The sequence below is a fragment of the Lynx rufus genome, unplaced genomic scaffold, assembly GCF_022079265.1.
Source record: "Lynx rufus isolate CCGP_SWC_20201006 ecotype Redwood Valley unplaced genomic scaffold, mLynRuf1.p SCAF_8, whole genome shotgun sequence".
NCBI lineage: Eukaryota > Metazoa > Chordata > Mammalia > Carnivora > Felidae > Lynx > Lynx rufus.
Window position 1 is genome coordinate 110,202,475 of NW_025814896.1, and position 23,764 is coordinate 110,226,238.

At 46.9% G+C, this 23,764-nt stretch overlaps 1 protein-coding gene across 1 annotated transcript; it reads left to right on the plus strand.

Annotated features, from left to right (window-relative positions):
• The first annotated feature begins 248 nt into the window (after positions 1-248).
• On the plus strand, positions 249-23,510 carry CDC42EP3 (CDC42 effector protein 3). The gene is made up of 2 exons (XM_047068521.1): positions 249-506; positions 21,496-23,510. Exon 2 carries the CDS (start codon positions 21,729-21,731, stop codon positions 22,491-22,493), a length of 765 nt encoding a protein of 254 aa, XP_046924477.1. The 5' UTR covers positions 249-506; positions 21,496-21,728; the 3' UTR covers positions 22,494-23,510.
• The last annotated feature ends 254 nt before the right edge of the window (positions 23,511-23,764 follow it).

Genomic DNA, 23,764 nt, shown 5'->3' on the forward strand with positions numbered 1-23,764 from the left:
TAAGGGTGGCGCCCGGGTGGTAACAATGGGCGCCCATTGTACTCCCGGGGCCCGCAGGCGCTGCCGCTGCTGACCCCCTCCCGCTCCTCCGGGCCCCGGCGCAGGTACAGCGGCGGCGTGGGTCTTTCAGGGCCGCGCGCACCCTCCGCCCCGCCCCGGCCCGCCCCCTGCGCCGCCGGCCCCGCCCCGCGCGGCCCCGCCCTTCACAGGTTCAGGCTCAGCGTCTGGCAGCCGCGGGCTTAGTCCGGCTCGCATCTTCCTACACCGCTGAGGCCGGAGTCTGCCGGGAGCGCAGCGGCGGGGCGGGGCGGGAGCGGGGGCCGAGCCTGGAGACCCGCGGCCTCGGGCGCCTTTACGCCCACTCGGAGTGGACAGTGCTGTGAGGTGCCTCGCGGGCCGCCTCGGCTGGATCTGCGGGTAACGGGCTGGGACTGCGTGTGCCCTCGGGAGGCGTCTGTGCGGGGCGTCCCGCCCAGGGGCAGCGGCTGGGATCGTCTGGGTTGCCGGTGAGTTGCTGCCTGCCCAGGGCTCCTTCCTCTCTGCCTGTGAGTCTGTGGGACCCGCGGTCGTGGCCGCTTCCGGCGTGCGCGGGGTGCTAGGCTTGGAAACGCACAGGGAGCGGGGATACGGAGAGCATCGCCTTACCAGCTGGGGCCCAAGGGACCAAAGGGGACGTAAAGCAGACGGGGAGGGGTTCGGGTGGCACGATCGAGACGCAGAGCTCCACCATTTGTGCCCACCACTTTTCAGGGTGGGGCTGCACGGCTGCACTGCACCCTCCGAGCTATTTTGACAGCCATTCTGGGCGCATATTCCATTTTTCCATCTCAGAACAAGCTGCACATGGCTACCGCCCCCCTCCCATCGTGGAATGACACCAGGGCCGCACATGGATGCCCCGTGCAGATCTTCGATGGCACTATCCGCCGGGTACCCTCTCACTTGACAGGGGGCATTGTGGCTGGAGCTCCAACCTGCAGATCTGGCAGTTTTAATTATTGTTATTGTTATTATTATTATTATTATTATTATCATTATTTGACGGTGGTTCTGAATGGCTGAAGCGTTTTCAAGATTTTTTTTCCACCTTGGAACTGTCTTGACACAGACAAGTATCAGACACGTGAGGACGAATGGATCTGGCCAGTAATTTTTTTGTTATGAATTATTGTACTCCATCCCCCTCTCGACTTCGAGAGGCATGTGTTTCATCTTATAAATAGAAAGTAGCATATTTTTTGGCAGGACCTCCTTTATACTGTACAGTCTAGGAGAGGTCAGTTTAAAAATAAATATGCACTTGAATGTTGAATTGCGAGAGCCAAGCTGTGGCTGGGACAAGCTGCGTGGACAGCAGCATCAAAGCCCGGAGCGCAGCTGTGTTGAAAAGAGTAAAAGCCCCAGAGCGCAGCCCAGGCTGACAGTCAAGTAATTACATTTTGTTTAAAAAAAAAAAAAAAGTGAGTGAATTAAAATGAGGGCGGGAATAGGAATGTCAGGAGAGTACTGCAACATGAATCTTTGCAGCCCTGATGTATTTGGGGGAGTCGCTTCTTATGTGTGCTGAGGGTGTAGGGGGTTCTGGAGAGGGAGGTGCTTGGAAGGGGGAGGGAATTGATGAATGTGTTAGGGAGACAAAGATTTCCTCCCCACCCCCAACTTTTAGGCCTCACAATATTCCAGAGTTTCTTAGGGGTGCTGCTTTTTAAACAGAACAAGAAATTTGGAGTGCAGCAGATGTCCGTGTTTGAATAGCAAAGCCAGTCTTGCAGACTTCCCCTTAAGATCACAAGGAGACAAAAGGCTTACCATGAAGTCTGATGATGGGGTATCCCTAAGGCTATCTAAAAGGCTCCTATAACATTCTAACTTAGAAAAGATCGTTTTTGTATCTAAAAACCAAGAAATGCAACGTCTCTTCTTTTCTGGACAGTTCTAGAGGTCTTCTCTCTGATACCACCTGTAATTTGCACGAGCCCTTCTGGGCAGTTAAATAAGCTAGACAGTATGTGTGTGCCACAAACCCTTTTCAGAATAGATTTAAACACTCAAGAGATACGTCGGGGCAGGTTAGAAATGCCTCGCATGGTCACACCTGGCATAAATAACCGACTATTTGGATAGTCAAGGGATGGTTGAACGTTCTTCATTAAGTCTCCCAAAGAATGTAGATTTCCCAATCATACTCACTGAATACAACGCTGAATACCAGCCTCTGGGCCCGAAGATAAGAACTTTACAGAAATTTGGAAGTGTTTCTGGATCCATGGCAGTTTCTGTTTTCCAGTGGTATCATCTGCAAGAGATTTACATTATGAATTCCATGATTGGAACGTGGTGCTGTGACAGCAGCTACAGACATGAAATAAGATGAGCCCCCCCTTCCTTCCAAATCTGAGCAGTGAAATTCTGTTCTCTGTCTGAATGTAACATGTAAAGACCGCTAAAGTTAGGAGCGTTGCACTTTTTTTTAATTGTAAATTTAAATGTGCAAGAGGAATAAATACAAAGCCATGGGCTCACATGAGCTGGTTTGTCTCTCTCCAGCTTTTCCTTTAACGTGGTGTTTTGTTTTTTATGTCCAACATGTTCACAAAAGCTGCCCTTTTTCTCTTCTAACGTTCATGGTATTCAACAGCAATGGGGATAGGGTAGTTTTAACCTATATCACCCACAGATTCTTACCAGCCTATAAATTTTTCACAAGCTCTGTGCCCAGTAGCCATTGCATGTATCCAGTGGGTGAAGTGCAATACCTAACCTGAAGAAACCCTCCAGAAAGACTGTTTTGATGTTTTCTTTTTAATTATTAAAATTCTTATTTGCAGTCTAATTTCGTTTAGGCCTGGCCTAATTTGTTTCTAACCAGACTCCTGTAGACCCGACTATTCATTGAATAAGAACCTCAATCTATTTTTAAATACAGTATGTTTGCCAGAGAACAAGGATAGTCATTTGAAACTAGTAGATTGAGCCAGCTACAAAATCTCCTTTACCAAGTGCTGGAGCCCAAGAATTCTGCTAAAACATCATGCTGTTCAGGACTTTGGATGATAAAGGCACTTCCTACATGGAGCCTGTCCGAAATGCCAAGCAGTCTTCTCAGCCCTTCACCCTGGTTAACTCATTTATTTCTAGTAATCATTCTATGAAGGAGGAACTGTTAATATCCCCATTTTACGGGTGTGGAAGCTGGGGACAGACCTGTTCTATACGTGCCCAAAATTACACCAAAAGGAACATACCTAAATATGCATATACAGTTTAACAACCCAGTATGTGCATGTAGGAGTGGCTAATCTTGCTTGCATGTCAGCACCTCTTAAGGGCAAGGAGATGGGGGGGAAACCCTGAGGTTAAAAAACCTCTCTGAGTCAGGCTGCCTGAGCTCATAGCCTAGCTCTGGCTCTTAATACTTGTGTAATTGGGCAAATTACTTAGCCTGTGTGCTTCAGCTTACCGATTATACAATGGGGATAATGATATTACTCAGAGGATGAAATGAATTTAAAAAAGAAAAAAACAGTAATTCACTCAGAACAGTGCCTGATCCAGAGTAAGTACAATAAAAGGTTGATGCTTCCTTGTTGCTTTTCTTTTTTTCCTAGGTGCTTAATAAATACTCTCTTGTTTAATATTCATAACTACTCTTTAACATAGAGAGTATTGTTTCAAGATGAGAACACGGCCTCAGAAAGGTTTAGTAACTTGGCCAAGGCCACACAGCTAAGTAGCTGAATCAGGTCTGGATTCAAGTCTATTTGACCTTGTACTAAATACCACACCCCCACCACCTGGGAGGAGTGGCAGTAAGGCTATTAAATCTGACTCTTCTGAGGGGTTTTGGCCTCCAGCAGAGAATTCATTTCATAGTACTCTATATTCAAAGGAAAATGGTAGTAATTGCCAGCCTTGGGGGATACCGGGTGAATTATTTCATTTTTGAAGATAGTTTAATCTCACAGGTATGGCCATAGTCTTCTCCTGCAGGGGATCCAGAATCAAACCGCTAGAGTTAATGTGAGCATTTAATTTACACCATAAATGAAGAGATTTGCTATTGCTATGTGAAAATGCAGGTCTCAGGAAGGAGGAAAGAAAAAAAGGCCCTGCAACATCTAGGTGCCGGGAACTTCTGGGACCAAGGATGGAGTGGAGCTTAGAGAGGACCACAACCCTGCGTTGATGTTCAGGAGAACCAGGGGCTGCAGTGTTCCGTAAGCAGTTTGGATGGTCCCGTCCTTCAGGCCAGTGTCCGCACCCAATGGTGCGTGGCCCTTCAGTCCCTGGCACCCAATGGACATTTAATACCTATTTCATAATGACACTGCTTCGGGAGGAGCTAAGCAAGAGGCAGGAGCCGCCAATAAACTGGGCAGGAAGGTTCTGTCCTTGGTGGAAGGCGGGCCTCCTTATAGTTCTGCACCTGCCCCAGACCCTGCCAGATAAGCTTCTGGTGGGACAGACAGAGTAAGGAAGCCTTTGAAACCTAAGAGAGGTACCCTGGATCAGCCTGACTGGCCTCTACTGCCTTGGACTTGTGGGATTGTGATTAGGGGGGGACCCAGACCGAAGTAGGGGTTCTGGAAAGCATGGCCCAAAGTAACTTACATTGCCTCAAAACCAAGAGCAATAGCCTTCAAGCTGTCGGCTTCCATTTGGAATCTTCCTTTCTCCTGCCCCCACCCTTTAATGGTTACAAAACAAAACAGCACCCCACAAACCAAAATAATATAAGTAGCCAAATAGTTATGTAGCAATAGTAGGGTATTTTTCTTTCCTAAAAAAAAAAAAAAAAAAAAAAAAAAAAAAGCCTTGTTTGGCCTTAATATATTTCCTCAGTGCCAAGTTCACCAGTGTCTCATGATGAGGGGCCGAGTTCGACAGTACCTCTTGTTTCATTTTTAAAATGAAAACCCATAGTTTTAAAATATGAATCATGATACTGATATTTTAAAAGTTTACTGTTTCTGAATAGCCAGGCGAACTGAGGCATTTGAAAGCTGGTAAATTCCAAATTAGTAGTATTTGATTAATCCTTATTGCTGGCTAAAGTCATGAATGAATAGTAGAAGCCTTGAATCTCAGATATGAAATTGAAAGAACCTGATTTTCAGGGGTTTGGCTTTTGTTTGCATGTTTGAAAAAGTCACTATTAGTCTTCTAGCCTTTGATTCTTTGTTAAGCCATGTTGCAGTGATAACACATCTGCAGTTAGCTAGCATAACACCACCTAACTTGCACCCTGAGATATGAATGGCATCAGAAAAGGATTCTTTGGGAAACTGGCTTGACTAAGGTCCCTTTCTGCAGGACTTCTCAGAGCACTTAATATGTCACTGTGTTCGTTGAGTCTCCACAGGGAGACAGTGTCCAGAGTCTCAAATCATTAGCCGACAGAGCAACCGGCAGGAGTGGTCTGGCAGGCAACCCACTCTGGGAAGCAGCAAGCCAGAGGCTGAAGCCATCCACTGCAGTCTGCCCTACAGAGCTGAAGGATCCCAAGGACATTTTAGAGAGTCAAAGGATTAGAGCCACAAGAACGCACCAGGAGATGTGAGCACACCTGTAATTCTGCTGTTTGATAAAATTAATACAAAACTAATGGAAACAGTCACAGAGGTGCTGGAGTCGAGAAAACAGATTCTGGTCTTGGCTCTGACCCAGGCGTAAACTGACTTCAGGGTCTGTCTCATAGATGAGGCGCTTGGTGCTAGATGGTTTCAGATAACCTCTAGCCGTAGAACCCAGTGAGCTGGAATCAGTGAGACCTATCAGCCTACCAGTCTTACTACTAATAATGTGAAAACCCGGGTTGAAAAACAGACCAGTGCAGCTCTGTAGCAAAGCAGTCTGAGCCACCATGGAAGGCAGAGAACTTCAAAGTCAGGCCTCTATTTAGACAGCTTCCACATTTGGGAATCTGTCATGTTCTGGTGACAACTTGAAGGTCATATCTGTGGACACATCATTGCCAATGATAAATCACTGTGTGTTTAGTTGAAAAAGATCTGTTCTGTTCCAATGCATTATAGGCCGCACCCATTTCCTAAACAAGGCATTTTTGATTTAATGTGGCTTTGCCATTTCAGAATGCATTTGATTTCTTTTCCTTTTGTTTCTTTTTTTTTTACTTTATTTATTTATTTATTTATTTGTTTGTTTATTTGTTTGTTTATTTATTTTGCCAAGGGTCAGTTCAGACGTATAACATTGATTTTAACACAGCTGGAGATGAGGCTGTAAGCCCTTGGCTGGCCAGCTGTGTCACAAGGCAAACCCCTGCGCTTCTCTGGGTAGACTCTGCCCCCTCGTCTGTGAAGCAGTGGAAGGGGAGGGATGGGGGCACAGAAGAAGCAGACGTTTTCCAGGCTCTCTTCTGCCTGTAGACTGCTGTCATTCTATCACTCTTCCCTCGCTTGTACCCGAGGCATTTCCACAGTGTCTTGTACTTGGTGTTGTAACACTTACTGTTTGAATGATCATCTTTTGACCCTTGCGGCTACCTAGTTAGACTGCCGGCTCCTTGAAAGTAGGGACTGAACCTAGCTTATGTCAGCTTTTATCTCTTTTACAAACAGGACCTGATGGGAAAGCAGACGGTCTAGTCCTAGCCTGTTCTATGGTTCTGCCTGTGGCACAGTCTTCTCCCAGTGTTGTCAAGCCAGAAGTCATTTGCACTTAACAGCTTATTCAAATCCTGCGGTAGTAGGGGTGCCTGGCTGGCTCAGCCTGCTTTGGATTCTCTCTCTCTGCCCCTCCCCACTTGTGCATGCTCGTTCTCTTTCTCTCCTTCTCAAAAATAAATAAACATAAAAAAAAAAAAAAAAAGAAATCGAATCCTGCGGTAGTAAAGTTACTCCTTCCCGGGCTACAGAACCTTCACATTCAAAGGGAGGCACCATCATCCTTCGATTCTGACGGTCATGATCACCCAGGGTTCTCTGAGAAGGAAGCCACCACCAGAACCTCCTCTGAGTCTCCTCTGGGGAGTTGCAGCCTGTTCTGAAGCTTCCTCCTGCCTGGGTGCCACTTCGGGGGCTCAGTGCCACCCGGGCAGTGCCCGTGTCAGCCTGGTACTGGGCAGAGTAAGGGTCATTGTGCTTCCTCCTGCTTGCCTGCATCTCTCCGGCCGTGACCGTGTGAACCGTGGACTTCCTGATCCTGGTGGACATATTGATCATTGGCTTCTGTCTTGTTCCTCATCCAGCTCTAGTTTCTTGGAATATTTAATAACAATTGCCTCTTCTACTGATTTGTCAGCTCACTGCCTAACAGAACTCGGTCAAGCACGTTACATGTGTGTTGTCTCCTCCTAAGAAACACTATTCCTATCTCCACTCCGCAGAGGAGCAAAGTGAGGCACCCAGAGAAAATTACGGGCCTGCTTTGTACCCTCAATTTGGTACCGGGAAGGATGGGAAAAGATGATGAACATTTAATAGGCTGGTAACAAGGTTTTTTTTTTTTTTTTTTTAACATTTATTTTTGAGACAGAGAGAGACAGAGCATGAACGGGGGAGGGGCAGAAAGAGAGGGAGACACAGAATCAGAAGCAGGCTCCAGGCTCTGAGCCATCAGCCCAGAGCCTGACGCGGGGCTCAAATTCGCGGACCGCGATATTGTGACCTGAGCTGAAGTCGGACGCTTAACCGACTGAGCCACCCAGGCGCCCCAAGTATTTTGATTCTATTAACTTCATTAAAAAGTGTCATTTTTTTCCCCTTAAAAATTCCCTGGAAACTAGATGTTTCTGCAGATGTAGAATCACAGACCCTAACATTTCACAGATGGAAGGGTCCTTAATTTCGGCCCTGCTCTCATTCTGACAGGATAAAACCAAGGCCCTAAGAGTTGGGTGACAGAAAGCATGAGTCCTCTTTCGGACTTTTTTTTTTTTTTCCTAGCTAAAGCAAAGAAAGAAAATCTTAATGTAAACCCAGTATATTAAATAACAGATTTTGGAAGAGGAGGAAGGAAATGGGTAGGGATGTTGGCCCTACTTTTCTGTCTCCCTTCCCTTCGCCAGTGACCCGCAGGTGCCTCCCTTGAACTCTGGGAGTTCCAGGGAACACAGTGTGAGGAATCTCTATCGTAAAATGCTTTGTCTGTAATACCGAGGATAAATCTTAACAACTCTGTGGTGATATCATCTCTGTGCAGCTCACAGGCACCTGCCACAGACTGCTACTTTAAGTTAGCGTCGCCTAGAGGAGATCTACCCTAACTCCCTCCCTTCCCCGCTGGAATCCCGACAGCATCTCAGACTCAGCAGGGAAGCCTCTCCTCTTCTTCGGACTGATTAATTCAAGTTGTTCTAGACTTCTTCCTCAGACCCAGCCCCACCTGGCCTCACCATGAACTCTAATCACATGCCTCCTTCTTTCCTTGGGACTCTACAGATGCCCTCTCACCTGACAGCTCGCCAAATACTTAAAGAAAACAACTAGAGGCCCTGAAATTTTTCTTCATCTGACCAGTAACGGTTGACGATAATTTTCCCAGCTCATGGAAGTCTCATTTGTCCTCAAGCCTGGGAGAATTGCACCTGGAGAGAAAGGGGGCCTGTACATTTGTAGGAGAAGCTAGCCCCGTGCCAGAGGAAGGAATTATCCTGAGTCAGCTGGAGGTGGCAATTCCTTCCACTTGTGGAGACTGTTCACAGGGTGGACACGAACCATTTTTTTTTATGACAACTACAGACAACATTTAAGGAGAAAATGAAAGTGGTTATTTTGGCAGTTAGAGTGGTTCCCCTCCTTCATGTTGAGTTTCAGCAGACGTTCTGGTTTTTCATTTGGTGTCAAGATGATACTTTGCGATTGCATAGCACTCAGCTCTTATAATCACCTTTAAGAGAAGCGGGTTGGGGGTAGTTATCTCCATTTACATGGAAGGTAACTGGCACATATGTGTGTGTCTGGAGTTCTCCAAGGAGCCTGCAAGCCTGGTTCAAAGTTTTAGCTTCTCCCCTAAGGCCTAGAACCTCAGTGAGGGCTCTATTGTTTTGTTTGCCAAAGTGTTCATTCATTTGAAACGCGTTTTTTTTCCACGTTTTTTTTTTTTTTTTTTTTTTTTTATTTATTTTTGGGACAGAGAGAGACAGAGCATGAATGGGGGAGGGGCAGAGAGAGAGGGAGACACAGAATCGGAAACAGGCTCCAGGCTCTGAGCCATCAGCCCAGAGCCTGACGCGGGGCTCGAACTCCCGGACCGCGAGATCGTGACCTGGCTGAAGTCGGACGCCCAACCGACTGCGCCACCCAGGCGCCCCAGAAACGCGTTTTTCTTAAGTACCTGCTCTGTGCTAGTCCCACATTGACATTCAAAACAACCCTCTTCTGTAGAATGTCCATTATAGTTTCTTGAGGTTTCTTTGTACCTCTTGGGCCAAATAATCCAAATTTCCCCCTTAACCCACTTCCTTTTGAAAGGAAAGGTCAGGAGAGCGAGCTCATTGTTTCTCCCAGGGCCTCATTCTTTAAGATTGACTTAAATATAACTAGTGGGTCTGCATTCAGGGGAATGTATTGTCAGTTTATTCTTGAGTCTTGCCTGTCTCTCTGAGATGCTATTTGCACATTGCAGTCAAGGATTGACATCCTTTCCCTTTCAAATAGCACGATAACAAATATTCTCTGCCTTAATCCCAAAGATCTGTAAGAGCCTATAGAATTACTGTGGCTTGCATTGATAGGCTGTAAAATTCTTACCCAGCATGGATAGAGAAAGGTTAAAATGCCTTACAGATGGAAAAATGAAAGAAAGGTTTTGCCACAAGAGGCCACAGCTCCTTTGTTAAAAGATTTCATTTATTTTTTCCTGTAGGAGTCATAGAAAGACTCTATCTTGGATTTTCAACAAGGAGGGCAGGGTTGAAGGGGGAGCAAGACAAGGCAGTCTCTTTCAGACTTTCTCATTTGTCCCTTCATTCAACGAACATTTATTCAGTGCCAGCTGTGAATTAAATATAGTTGTCTCTCCCCAAAAGAAGGCAACCTAGTGGGAGACACAAGCAGTGACGGCAGCATAGTGTGATAATTGGTGGCTTTGAAGTATAAACAAGGTACAATAGGGGCGCCTGGGTGGCTCAGTTGGTTAAGCATCTGACTCTTGATTTCAGCTCAGGTCATGATCCTACAGTTGGTGAGTTCAAGCCCCATGTCAGGCTCTGCGCTGACAGCACAGAGCCTGCTTGGTATTCTCTGTCTCCCTCTCTCTCTGCCCCTCCCCTGCTCCTGCTCTCTGGCTCTCTCAAAATAAACATTTAGAAAAAAAATAAACAAGGTACAGACGAGGCTCAGTTTAAGAGGCTTTGGGGGAGCTGGTGGGAACTATTAGCCACAGGGGTAGGCAGGACCCAAATGGCTTATTCTGTGTCCAGGTTACAAGGGTGGGCATGCTATCGAAGACCGAGAGTGACCAGGTTACTCAGGCATTGTTGCCGGCTCACTCAAGATGAGGTTGGAGGCAGGGAGACCAATGGGGGGCAAATGCGCTTGTGCAGGAGAGAGATCCTGAGGGATTAAAAAAAAAAAAAAAAAAAAGGCTGAGGCAGTGGCATTGATAAGAGGAGACAGCTCTGGGCCTTGTTACGGAGAATGAGGCAGGGAGACTTTGTGGGGGACTTCCTGCCATTTACCGAGAGAGGAAAGTACAGAAGGCCTGTGCTAGGTCAGGGAAGGGGGAAAGAAAGATGGCACGTTTGTGTGGGGCGAGTTGAACAGGAAGTCCCTGGGGGAAGCCAAGTGAAGTCTCAAAGACTGGGGGAGAAAAGACCAATGCTGTCTGTGAAGGAGCAGTGTTTTTTTAGTGTGTTATTTGTTTTAATTTCCAATCCGTTGTATACTGATACTAGAGTGCAAAGTGAGTACCTCGGGCCCACAGCCAGCTCCCATGCAAGCCAAACGACACAAACTTGTCAATGGCCTGTCCAAGAAGAAGAAGCCACTCATCATGGGCTTGATTGTTATGGCAATGTCAAAAGGTTTCTAGTAGCTTCCTTTTGATTTTTTCACTTCTCTTGTCACTAGAGGAGACAGTTGAGGCCACGTGTGGGGGTGTGATTGCAGGGGGATTGTGAAAGGTTGGGGGAGGGACAATAACCATCCAACCCTGTGGAAATGCCGTATCTAAGGCAGGGGCTCAAACTTTTTCTGTAAAGGGTCAGTTAGTATTTTAGACCGAGAGGCCCACATAGTCTGTCACAACTACTCAACTCTGACCTTGTCGTGTGAAAGCATCTCTCCCAGGGTTTCCCAATGCCAGCACTACTGAGAATTGGAGCCAGATAATTCATTGTTGTGGGGGGCTATCCTGTGCATTGCAGAATGTTCAGCATCATCCATGGCCCCTCTCACTAAATGCCAGTGACACCACCATCCCCAGTCCTGAGAATCAAAAACATCTACAGGCATTGCCAAATGTGGGGGTGTGAAGTCACCCTCAGTTAAGAACTACTGAGTTGTAGACAACATAGAAGTGAATGGGCATAGATGTGTTCTAATAAAACTTTATTTACACAAACAGGCCAAGGTCTGGATCTGGCCCACTGACTATAATTTATCAATAATAGCTCTTACTCATAGCACCTTTGCCCACCTTATTTTTATGGAGCTTACCACCTATCTGGAGATATCAGGCATAACATCACAAAACAGAAAAATAACAAATGCAGGCTCTTCAGGAGTCCTGAGAAAGCCTCTGCCAATGCAGTACTGAGCCTGGATTATGTGAGGTGAGTTGGAGAATTTCTCTGGGAAGGAAGTGACTAAAGCAGGTCTTGGAGGATGTTATGAGTAAGGGTCGATGGTAAGCAGGTGGGAGGACAGTCCGTGTAAGGAACACAGGGTTCTTCGTTTCAGAAAGTTAGGGGGGAAGTGAAGTGTCACTAGTGAGGGAAGGGAGCCATTGTCCCCGGTGAAAGCTGTGTGGTTGTTGTCAATGGCCCCATGCACGTGCTTCCTCTGGGAAAGAATTAACAGTGAACACTCTTTTCTAAGAACAGGATGTTTGTTTTTCTCCTTGAGACTCAGGGGGCTTTCTTACGGCAAAATTTTCATCTTTAGGCTTTTCTTTAGCATAAAGTTAAATTCCTTTTGAGATCCTCTTTGAGAAAATTCTTTTGGTTGTTGTCTAGGACCATTTTATTGATTCTTGCTTCCCAGCAAGGTTAAGTTATGATCTCTGCCTCTCATTGATGTTGAGACCACAGTGTATCACTTCTTCGTGCTGTCACAACTCAAGGCAGGTAGCCTGCAGAGGACATTCCATTCTGAACTCACTTACATGCAAGTCCTCACGTTAGCCAACCAGCAGCAGTTAAAGAGCCCAGACTGTGGAGTCGAGCTGTGGCAGAAATCCTAGCTCCTCCATATTTTGGCTGGTTGACCTAAGAGTTGGGCTTAATCTAAGATCGCTTCCTGAGAGGTGTTTTCTAACACCTACCTGGCCCGCAGCAAACACTCAGATGTTTGCCATTAATATAAGTGTGAATTCCTTAGAGAAGCAGGCATTTCAAACTTGCCGCTTCCTTGAGGAGCCCCTGCAGACTTGGACTGGGGGGTGGAACCTGGGAGCAAACCAGTTCCTCTTTCATGATGGAAGGTGTAGCAGGGGTTATGGATTTAAACACTTCTTAACTTGATGTTCACTGTGTGCCACGTGTAGTGGGAGGCAAACAGGACCCAGTGTGTGTCCATAGAAGAGCTCTCGGCCCAGTCTGAGGGGACATTCATTCATTCACTGGATAAATATTTGTGTACAGATATTTACATACAAATGACACGGGAGAGCCTGCCTTGGAAGTGGGTGGAGAATGGGATGGCCACTGCCAGCTTCCACATATACCCAGTGCTGGTATGATTGGAGATGCCATGATTCAGCCCATCCAGTGAGAATGAACGGTTATCGAGGACCCCAGCAGGTTGGGAGAATAACATGGGAGGCCCCCTATCTGTCTTTTCACCCCATTAGGGAAATAGAGCATTCGAGGGGCCTAACCTTTGGGGTCAAGTTCTCTTTCTGTATTGATACTGTCCCCGCAACTTTGCAGATCAGGTGGGATCCATTAGTTATGGAAGCATGCAAGCAGTTCACATATCCACCAAACTCTAGAGTGCCTGCCTTGGTCCTCCTGACTAGCCCTGAGTCTGTGCCCCACGTAAAACTAGTCATGATAGGGGTGCCTGGGTGGCTCAGGCGGTTGGGCGTCCGACTTCGGCTCAGGTCATGATCTCACAGGTCATGAGTTCGAGCCCCGCAGGGGGCTTTGTGCTGATGGCTCAGTCTGGAGCCTGCTTCGGATTCTGTGTCTCCCTCTCTCTCTGCCCCTCCCCCACTCACGCTCTCTCTCTCTGCCTCTCAAAAATAAACATAAAAAAATAAAAAAAAAAAACTAGTCATGATAAATGAGTCGGTATTTCAAGAGAACCTGTCCTCGTCCTCCTCTTGCCTTGCTACAGCTGCTGGGGATCGATGTCCCTATTGAGTCCTCCCCAGTAACTGATTTTAACAGGGAGAATAGGTGTGCCTTCAAAAGTGCAGACTCTCGAGGTGGATGTGCTGTCTTCCAGTTTTGCTTCTAAAAAATCTTTCAACTAGTACAATTAGAGCCCATAAATGTGAGGTGTGTACACAAATGAGCAGTGAGTCCCCCATATGGTATTTGTGGGTTGCTACAAAGCAGGTCGTAAAAGAAAAATAAATACAAGCTGTAGCTGAATCATAAACGAGAAGTCCATTTATAGGTAAGTGAAGGTGAGATGTATCACCCTTTCTGAGTGGGTCCATAAAATGCAGTCTGTTCAGTCTGGCTGTAAGTTCATGTGCATGAAAGCTAGGCAGCTGGGGGCTGAGCGAATGGAGTTTCGCTGTCTTGTCACATATAGCTATGTCCTCGGTTTGGATGATGTAGGAGAGGGTAAGAATCTAAAACTAGAAAAGGCGTCTTATCTTTTTAGGGGTAGAGTAAATAGACCAAAAATATGAAAAGCATCTCTTCAGGATGCTGTTTATCGGGTGTTCTCTGGTTACATTTTTTTTCCCTCTTGGATTTTGATTGAAGTTCAGTGTGGAATTTCAAATACTATGATTTTTTTTTCCTGTGAATTTCAAATTCTTCAAATGGAAAGTCTTCTAGGTAAGGTCTGTGAGCGTTTTCATAGGCGAATGTGAGAGGAGGCCATGGGGAAATTGGCAGCGATCATACTCCCCAGTAGGAGACTCAGAAGGAGCAGAGACAAAACACACATCATGCACCACTGAGGAGGCTTGGGACCAGGGCTGCTCCCTGTGACAGCCTCAGACCTTGATCGCCGTCCCCATCCCACAGCCACCCTTTCCATCTGTGAGACACCCGGGGTCTCCCTTGGAGACCTTCTCCCTTGGAGAAGCCAGTGTCCCTGTAGCTGCTTCTCAGCTTCTCTAGGGCCTCAGAGAATCAGTTAATCCCTTTTCTATTAAAGTTTAAATGACTCCTTGAGATTCCTAAAGATTTGTTTTCCCTCGCTCTGAGTTTTCTTTCAGTCGCTCCCCTCCTTCAGCTTCTCACATGTCACGACCAAGTTCTTTGTCTCTCAGTTGGGACTCCTCAGAACATGTAGGAACATGTTCCAGGTAGCCTTTATCCCTTCCAAAGTGTGGAGTCCAGGATCAAATACAGTTTTTCAGGGCTTATCGCTGTGGAGAGAAATACCCCGAAGATGGTTGGGGGGGGTGGAGAGGTTCTTGACTGAGTCAGCATCCTCCTTCCCTGGGACTGATGGTTCAGATTTGAAGGAGGAACATGTCACATTTTTGCTTGGGGCCCAGGTGGTGCGGCAGTGCTGTGTCTGGATGTTACGAAAAAGGGAGGCAAAGTGAAAAGTGATGAGAAGGTAGGATGTCCTTGGAGGATGTGACAACCAAGCAAGAAAGGGGAAGTCCGGTACATGCTCACTTCCCGAAAGTAGAAGAAAGGAAAAGCCTGGAGGTCCCTCAGGATGATGTCCCCACCCCCCACCTGCCCCTGTCTTTATACATGTGTGTTTTAAATTAACGTCGCAACCTATTTTGCAGGATGCAAGCACGTGTTTGCTCTCTTTCTCCACTAAGAATTACTCTAAAAATAATTAGTAGACCAACCAAACATTCCTTTCTTAAAATAAATGGAATTTAAAGAATCTAAACCTCTTTGTTCTTTTCGGATGAACTGCCAGTCCTGTCAGCTCTTAAGTGATTCAAGAACTGATTTTTTTGTGTGTCACTTCTTAAGAACCCCCTGTTCTCCGCCCCGCTGGCCACTGCCCTGCTTCGGTCTTTTTGGCATCATTCTGTTTACCAAAAGGATGGTAAGGAAATGAATCAAAGGGCTGCTTTAGTTTTTTCTTCATTGAATTATTATCGTAGCAGTGATGATTTCTCTTATTAACACTGTCACTCATGCTTCATTCGGTCACCAGAAAATGGAATTGGCCAGCTTGGTGCAGGAAGGATGGCCCCGATACTCTGCCATTCTTATCAAAACCATGACTTTAACTTCCCCTTGAGTCCTTCTGTGTCCTGGAACGCTTGAGCTTCTCCCAGATTCCTGTAAGTGGGGGCCTGTGCATTTGCAGCTGGACCCATGTCCCCGCATCTGCCAGACATTCTCTCTCACCTTGATAGAGGGTGACAAGCAGCTGACTGGGATGTTGACCCCCTTGGTTGGCAAATCTAACCTCTCCTCAGTGCCCCAGGACTGGGACCTTTGTTTTCTAAGGGATCTAATTTCCCAGATAAATATGCTCTCCAGTGTCATCGAAGGGGGGAAAGAGCAGCAAACAGTGATCCAAGAAGAGAGAGAAAAGGATTAGCCCTCATGGAGTGTTCAGATTTCAGGGTCAAGAGGAGGGTTTCTGAGAAAAGGCCTATACATGGGAAGATTTCTGTCTGTCTTCCTCTCTTTTTCTTGTCTTCCTGCCTTCTTACTCTCTGACTTTCTGTCTTTGGATTTGAGGAAGATAGAACAGAGGTATCATGGCAACACAAGAAAGCAGGAAGGCCAGGCTAACAATTCTCTTCATTTGACCCATAGAACACCCAGAGGGCTGCTCACCGATTCTGGTTGTGTAGCTCATATCTGGACCGGTTGTGTAGCTCATATCCTCTCCCCACTCCATCCTACGGCAAGTAATCCCACTTCCTTCTGGGCAGAGGGCAAAGCCTCTTGGGTGTTGCCTGATTCAGGCTCTCCCACTGGGATTCATCCTCCCTCTGCCTCCTGCCTCATCTGTCAGCTGCCAGCAGCCTCTTGGAGCCCAGGTCTCCTTTTCTGCAAGCAGCGAGCCAGGGACAGGATTTTGTGTTGAGTGTTAGGGACCATCCCGTTCTAGAGCATGGCCCGTGTCACTAGCCACCGCCTGAACAGGAGCTGCACGCCCAAGCCCCAGTGCCTCCTCTTGTCTGTGCTTCCCTCCACGTGGACACTTATGCCTCTTGCCTTTTCTCATGTCTTTGTGACTAAAAACCCTTCTCTTAGGAGATCTTTTCCATTCTGCAAAGTAACACCTGTGCTGCCTCTTCCGTGAATGCCTAGTCCCTGCAGGAAGAGGCGATCTGTCCCTTGGCCATGCTCTGGCGAGACAAGGTCAGCCTCTTCTGAGGTCTTCATATACCCACAGGCCACCACCTTACATTTTGGCTTTTGAACACAACCGCCACAGACATGTTTACATTATGATCCAGTAACAGGTTGAGTAGACTTTTCAGGACCTTTGTATAAAATTCGCTCCTAGGGGCGCCTGGGTGGCGCAGTCGGTTAAGCGTCCGACTTCAGCCAGGTCACGATCTCGCGGTCCGCGAGTTCGAGCCCCGCGTCGGGCTCTGGGCTGATGGCTCGGAGCCTGGAGCCTGTTTCTGATTCTGTGTCTCCCTCTCTCTCTGCCCCTCCCCCGTTCATGCTCTGCCTCTCTCTGTCCCAAAAATAAATTAAAAAAACGTTGAAAAAAAAAAATTTTAAATTCGCTCCAAGGTGCAGCCTGAAGCTTAAGCAGCCCTTTCTTTTCTTTTTTTTTTTTTTTTAAATAGCTAATGGCTAATTCATTCAGGTGGTTCGAAAACCCAAAATCATACAAGGATATACAGTGAGCAGTTTCTCTCCCACCCTTGCCCTATCCTGTCCATCCCTCCCTGTGGGCAGTTACCATGATTAGTTTCTTGTGTGTGCTCCCAGAGATATTTTACAGACACACAAGCCAATGCAAGTGTATCTATATACTTCTGCACCTGTCTTTTTTTCCCTGTAAAGATAGATATCTTTGAGCTCTTTCTGTATCAGCGAAGAACTGTTGAATCCTTCGTAAGACCTGTATGATATTCATTTGTAATTGATGATACCTTAATTTATTTAACCGGTCCTTTATCGGTGGACAATTAGGTTGTTTCCAACTCCAGACTGTTGTATCCTCCTGGATTTGATAATATTGTACGTGTATTATTTCCCCTGTGTGCAAGTTGGGTAAATCTCTGTAAGTGGAATTCTGGTGTCAAAGGCAACCAGCTTCCAATGAGGTGGGTTCTGTTTCGTGCTTTCACCATCGGTATATGCAGGGCCTGACCCCACCCTTATCAGCCCAGTGTGTTATCACATATTTGTATCTTTTTTTTTTTTTAATTTTTTTTAACGTTTATTTATTTTTGAGACAGAGAGAGACACAGCATGAACGGGGGAGGGGCAGAGAGAGAGGGAGACACAGAATCGGAAGCAGGCTCCAGGCTCTGAGCCATCAGCCCAGAGCCCGACGCGGGGCTCGAACTCACGGACCGCGAGATCGTGACCTGGCTGAAGTCGGACGCTTAACCGACTGCGCCACCCAGGCGCCCCCACATATTTGTATCTTAAAGAGGCTTTGGGATGCACCTCCTTCATAATTTGGGAGCTGACTGAATTTCCAGCAAGTGTGATTATTAAGAGACAGGACCTTAAACTCTGGAGCCTGGCGACTTGGTTTAGTTCCTTCGTAGCCACGTAGCCTTGGCAGAGGGGACTCAAGACTCATTGTCTGGACCTCAGTGCATCATTTATAAAATGGGGATATTAACAGTAGCAGCCTGATGGGTTCTTGTGGGTAAGCTGGTACATATCCAAGGTTGGCACAGTGCCCAGAACATAGAGATGCTCTCAGTAATATTTAGTGTTGATGGTTCCCGGGAGCATGCACATACCCTCCCCGGGACCAGCTCTTTTGTTAACAGCTAAGAAACTGTGCCCATTAGATTTCTGCATTAGCAATGACAGAGAAGGTGCGGAAAGAATAGTCAGGCCAGGAAGGGAAAGGGACGTTGATGTATGTTGGCTGATAAGCCAGGGAGCCCAGGATATCCAAAAAGGAGGGGAGGAAGCAGCCAGTGTAAGAAATCCTCATTATTAGATCAAGCATGGTTGCCCCTGAGCTGAAAAAGAAAGATAAGATAAAGGGATGGGATTAGAGCTCTGTTTCTCCAACATTACGTTGCAAATAGCAGCTCACCTAAAGTTAAAAAGACATTTTTGTCCAAAATTCCTTAAAAAAAAAAAACTTCCAATGTATGGGAGCTCAGAGCACTGGTACATAGTAGAAATTCAATACAAATTGTTTGCAAAGCTCTAGAAGCCTACATCCCTGTCACACAATAAACACTATGTAAATATTTATAGAAAGAAAAATGTATCTTCTCTTCCGCTCCAGGCTCACTGCCTGCAGCTTATCTAACCTTCACTCACCAAGCCTTTTCTTCCTTTTTTTCTATTTTTTGTCCCTTCCTTCCCACCTTTGTGTCTGTGACTCTGATGTAAAACCCAGCTTCTACCAGTCTGAGCTGGCCTCTGGCGAAGGGCCTGCAGTGCCTGTGGCCGTGGCCTGCAGGGACTGAGGGCAGAGCGTTCTTCCCCTGAGCCTTCCGGGTGCAAATGTTTCCTCTCCCTTCTCTCCCCAGCGCAGCCAGGCGCTGTTCAAGTGAAGGGCGATTGTGAGTGATCCGGTCAGCAGGGCAGGGAACTGTTCTCTGGCTGCATCCTCGTGGCATTTTTCCTTTTCTGCCTGATTTGAAGTGCCCTGCCCTGGTTTCTGGCCTCGCGTAAGCCTGGCTCCACCAGCTGACCACGGGCAGCCCTCACTTGCCCCTGAGTTGGCGGTGGACATGCTGTATCTTTCCCTGGCAGCTGTGCTCCTGGCCGTGTGTGCCGTGGACACCGCTCCGGTGGGCAGCTGTCCCTCGGGGCGGCCTCCCACCTCCTGGGGGCCCGGTGCCCTGGCGGCTCCTGCAGGCCACCATCTGCCACGCTGTGCCCAGAGGTGCAGGAAGGCAACGCCAGCTACCCCTGAGTGGCAGGGGCCCCAGGCTGTCGTGCACTTACGGAGGAAGGAAGTCCTGCCATTGGGATCCAAGGCTTTGGAGTTGTGACATTTGCTACTGCCCCCAGACCCAAATTAGCGTCAAAGCCGAGAGAACATCCGGACCCACCAGCCTGGCTTCTTAGGCGCATCTCCATTAGTAACAGTGTTTCCATGCGATCCTGACCTCAAGTGGGAAGCAGAACCAGGGGGTGCCTCTGTGTGGCCACAGCAGCAGCACTTTGGGGAGGTTTGAACCAGGTCCTTACTTGGGACGAAAGGGAGAGATGCTGAGTGTGAGGTCCTAGGTGGCAGCTTCAAGGTCGGCTCACTCGAGGTGCAAACCCTCTTGTGCTGCGTGGACCACCTTCCCACGCACGAAGCCAGGGCGGGGTGGGCCTCTCCAGCTTATCATCGGTCCCTGCCTTGTCCAGTCTGGGTGCAAGCCACTTCCCAAATGGAGCCTGTTGGTGCCTTGCCACTGGGTGCCAGAGCACGGTTCTTTCCACCTGCCACGGGGAAATGAACTCAAAATTTTTATGCGTACAGCCTCCAGCTGCTACAAAGCAAATGTGGCTGGCTCTCTTCAAGCCACCATCCAACTCAGCTCTTGGATATTTATTTATTTATTTATTTATTTGCTCCTCTGCCAGTGGGGAGGAGAGCCCGAGGGGAGAGGTCTCAGCAGAGCATTTCAGGAATTCCCGCAGTGGGAAAGGTTTTTAACTTCTTCACGTCAGCTGATGGGACCGAAGAGTCAGAGGATTTATTTTTAAGAGATGAAGAGTTTCTCATCTGTAAGATGAGAACCCAGAGCCCCACACCTCCTGGCTTAGCACTTCTCATTGTGTTAAGTTGCATGTGCAGGGAGGGTGTGTGCATTTTCTATGCTGGTAACACACTACCAGAAACTCCGTGGCTTACAACACCACCTAAGTTATTGTCCCACAGTTTTTGTCAGTTGGGAGCCCAGGCAGGGCTTAGCTCCAGGGTCTCATCAGGCTGGGAGACAGATGCCAGGGGGCTTTGCTCTCATCAGAGGCTCAACCGGGGTGGGGGGGATCTACTTCCGGTTCCCTCAGGTTGTTGGCAGAATTCATCTCCATGGGCCCTCCCTCAGCACAGCGGCTTACTTTTTCAAAGCCAGTGAAAGGTACCTTTCTCCAGTCTGCTAAGATGGACTCTTTTACCATGTAACCTAACCACGGTGACATCCCATCACCTTTGCCACATTCTGTAGTTTGGAAGCAAGTCCCAGGTTGTGCCCACACAGGTGTTAATACCAGGAGGCACATCATGGGGGTTACCTTGGGGTGCCACCTACCACAGGGAGAGGACACAAACTTTATCAGGAAGTGTTCCAAAAGTATTTCTAAGACCCAGCCAGTTGTAGATGATCACACTGTTTTTTGTTTGAAAAGAATCAGTTTTGTTCTTTTCCTTCTATCTCAGAATGTCTCCAAGACCTGAAAGCCTTGACAGCCCAGTTTTCTGTGCCACACCTCGATCCCAGCTCCGGCTCTGTCATGAACTGACTGTATGTTATTGACAAAGGGTGATTTATTTTGTGACTCCTGAATCCCTATTTTCTCATTTGTGCGACTGGATTTTGCTAAGACTTTGTTGGCCACTGGCACATAATAGCCGCTGTCACTTAGTAAATGGTATTTCCAACCCCTTTCCTTATAGGACTATTTGCTGCATTGCATGAGTTTTATTTAGATACAGAACTTAGCAACAAAATATTATCAAACAAAAGGGAAAACATTTTAAAGCAAATCTACTTTGTATCTAAGGAGCTGAAATCACTCTGGTCATGTGCTGACAGCAATTCTTATGATAGAGAAAAATCTAAAAATCTTAGGCATGTGCAGAAAATTGTGTCCATGACCATGTTTAGAAAGTACTGATGTCATAGGTATGAGTTTTTTTCATCTCTTTCTTTCCTCTTTTTTTTTCCCCCAGAAATAAGACCAAGATTAGTAGACCCTTAGTAAAAGACCCTAAGATTAAAGTTCTTATCCTACTTGATGGAGGGAAAAAATAGAGTTTGGCTTTAGATGGGAACTGGTCCTGCCTTTATTCACAGGCTCTTGAGAAAGAGGCAGGCCCAGTGAACCCTAAAGGGTCAGCTGACTATAACCTGCTTTGGTTTCCTTTCCAGGTTTCTCCCTGCCGTGGGATGGGTTGGATGATGTAACTGGCTCTCCAGGACGCCCCACTTGGCTGTGACTTCAGGAAGGCCTTTTCAACCCAGTCTCATTTCAGAGCCACTTCTAGAAGCTCCTTGAGAAAAATGATGTGACAGATCCTATCAGAAAGGATATTCGGAGCTTAACATCAGCGAAGAAAGTGGCCCTTTTCCCTTTTGCAAAGTAGACCTTCTCCAACTGCAAAATGCCAGCCAAGACCCCAATTTACCTGAAAGCTGCCAATAACAAGAAAGGAAAGAAATTTAAACTGAGGGACATCCTGTCCCCCGACATGATTAGTCCTCCTCTGGGAGACTTTCGCCACACCATTCACATCGGCAAAGAGGGCCAGCACGACGTCTTTGGAGATATTTCTTTCCTCCAGGGGAACTACGAGCTTTTGCCTGGAAACCAGGAGAAGGCCCGCATGGGCCAGCTGCCCGGGCATGGCGAGTTCTTCCGGGCCAACAGCACGTCCGACTCCATGTTCACAGAAACGCCCTCCCCGGTGCTCAAAAACGCCATCTCCCTCCCGACCATCGGAGGCTCCCAGGCGCTCATGCTGCCCTTACTGTCACCAGTGACGTTTAATTCCAAGCAGGAGTCCTTCGGGCCGGCCAAACTGCCCCGGCTTAGCTGTGAGCCCGTCGTGGAGGAGAAGGCCCCGGAGAAGAGCAGTCTGTTGGAGAACGGGACAGGCCACCAGGGAGATGTGTCGTGGGGCTCCAGTGGGTCCGCGTCGCAGTCCAGCCAGGGCAGGGACAGCCACTCCTCCAGCCTCTCCGAACAGTACCCCGACTGGCCGGCCGAGGACATGTATGACCAGCCTGCCCCGTGCGAGCTTGTCAAAGACAAGACTAAATCAGAGGAGTCCCTCTCCGATCTCACGGGGTCCCTCCTCTCCCTGCAGCTCGATCTGGGGCCCTCGTTTTTGGATGAGGTGCTGAATGTCATGGATAAAAATAAGTAACAGACACCACCAGCTCTTGTCCTCGGGGGTAAAAGGTATCATCAAAAAATAAGAACTAAACCAACCACAGTCGGAGAGAAGAGCTTCACTGGCTATGTTTGCCACTGTGTGATAGGTTTTCTAAAATAATGTTCCTACAAAGTATTTTTTGTACCTGTTATGCCCTGTTTGCAAAAACAAAACAATAACGACAAAAACTGTCCTGGCGAAAAGGAAGTGAGTCAGTCAGAACCCATTTTTTTTTTCGGTGGGTATTGCTGACGTTCAGCTCACGTTTTTTTGCTTCCAGACACGCTAAGAAATCTGGCCCGGCCAAGATTGGCACTAGCTCGAAGGGCTGCACAAATCACATTAAAGAACTTCACAGTACTCTAGCATTTCCTGGGCAAGAAGAAGTCAAAGTTTATTTAACACCTAAGCCTTTTTTCTAGACTCTTTTCTATATTACATCATTTGGGCTCGCCATAGCAAATTCTTCAGTGTTAAAACTATTCTCTGTTTTCACATTTGAACAACTTTATGGGTTTGGGGGATTTTCTTGTAGCTCTTATATATCCCTATATATTATATCTATATCGCGAAATTTTGACTGTCCGCTACATGTTGGTAAGACACAAGCAAAGTATTACTGTAACTAAGTTATTTTTAAAGTTAAAATATATTTTTATGTGCCTTTGGCTTTTTATTGCAGAGTCTACATTTTATAGATATCACATCAAATGTTGTCATTTGACTTGTTTCCATTTGGGGTCCCATTGTAAGCTGCGTATGTATATGTTTGGAAAAGTGTATTCATATTTAGCTTTATCTCTTTTTCTTCATCTGTTAATCATACTTTTCACAGCAACCAACAATGGATTGTAAAGTATAAAGGCACAGGTTACTCAAGATGCTTCTGCAGAGACTGTGGGCTACACCATATAATGTTATTTGGAAATATAGGTATTTTAGTACAGTACATACTTGCATTACATAGGTACTTCATGCAACACAATAAAGAGTAAATGTTAAAATGAAGTTGCTTGTTTATAGTAATAAATAAAAACATAAGAGAATAATAATATTTTCCTTAAGTCCAGGACCAGAAAAATTGCTTCTCTGAAGTATGTGTGAGCCTTTAAAATAAGGTATGAGGTGATTTCCATCCACTCTGCAATTTTGATTATTTCCCAAAGCTTTGAGATTCCAGAAACAGCACCCCTCAATTTTAGGAGAAATGAGCGAGATCAGAATTTTTAAAAATATTTTGGGGACAGTGTAAGTCGGGGAGG

Coding starts and splice junctions, on each gene's coding strand:
- CDC42EP3 (XM_047068521.1), top strand. CDS start 21,729: ATGCCAGCCAAGACCCCAATTTACCTGAAAGCTGCCAATAACAAGAAA.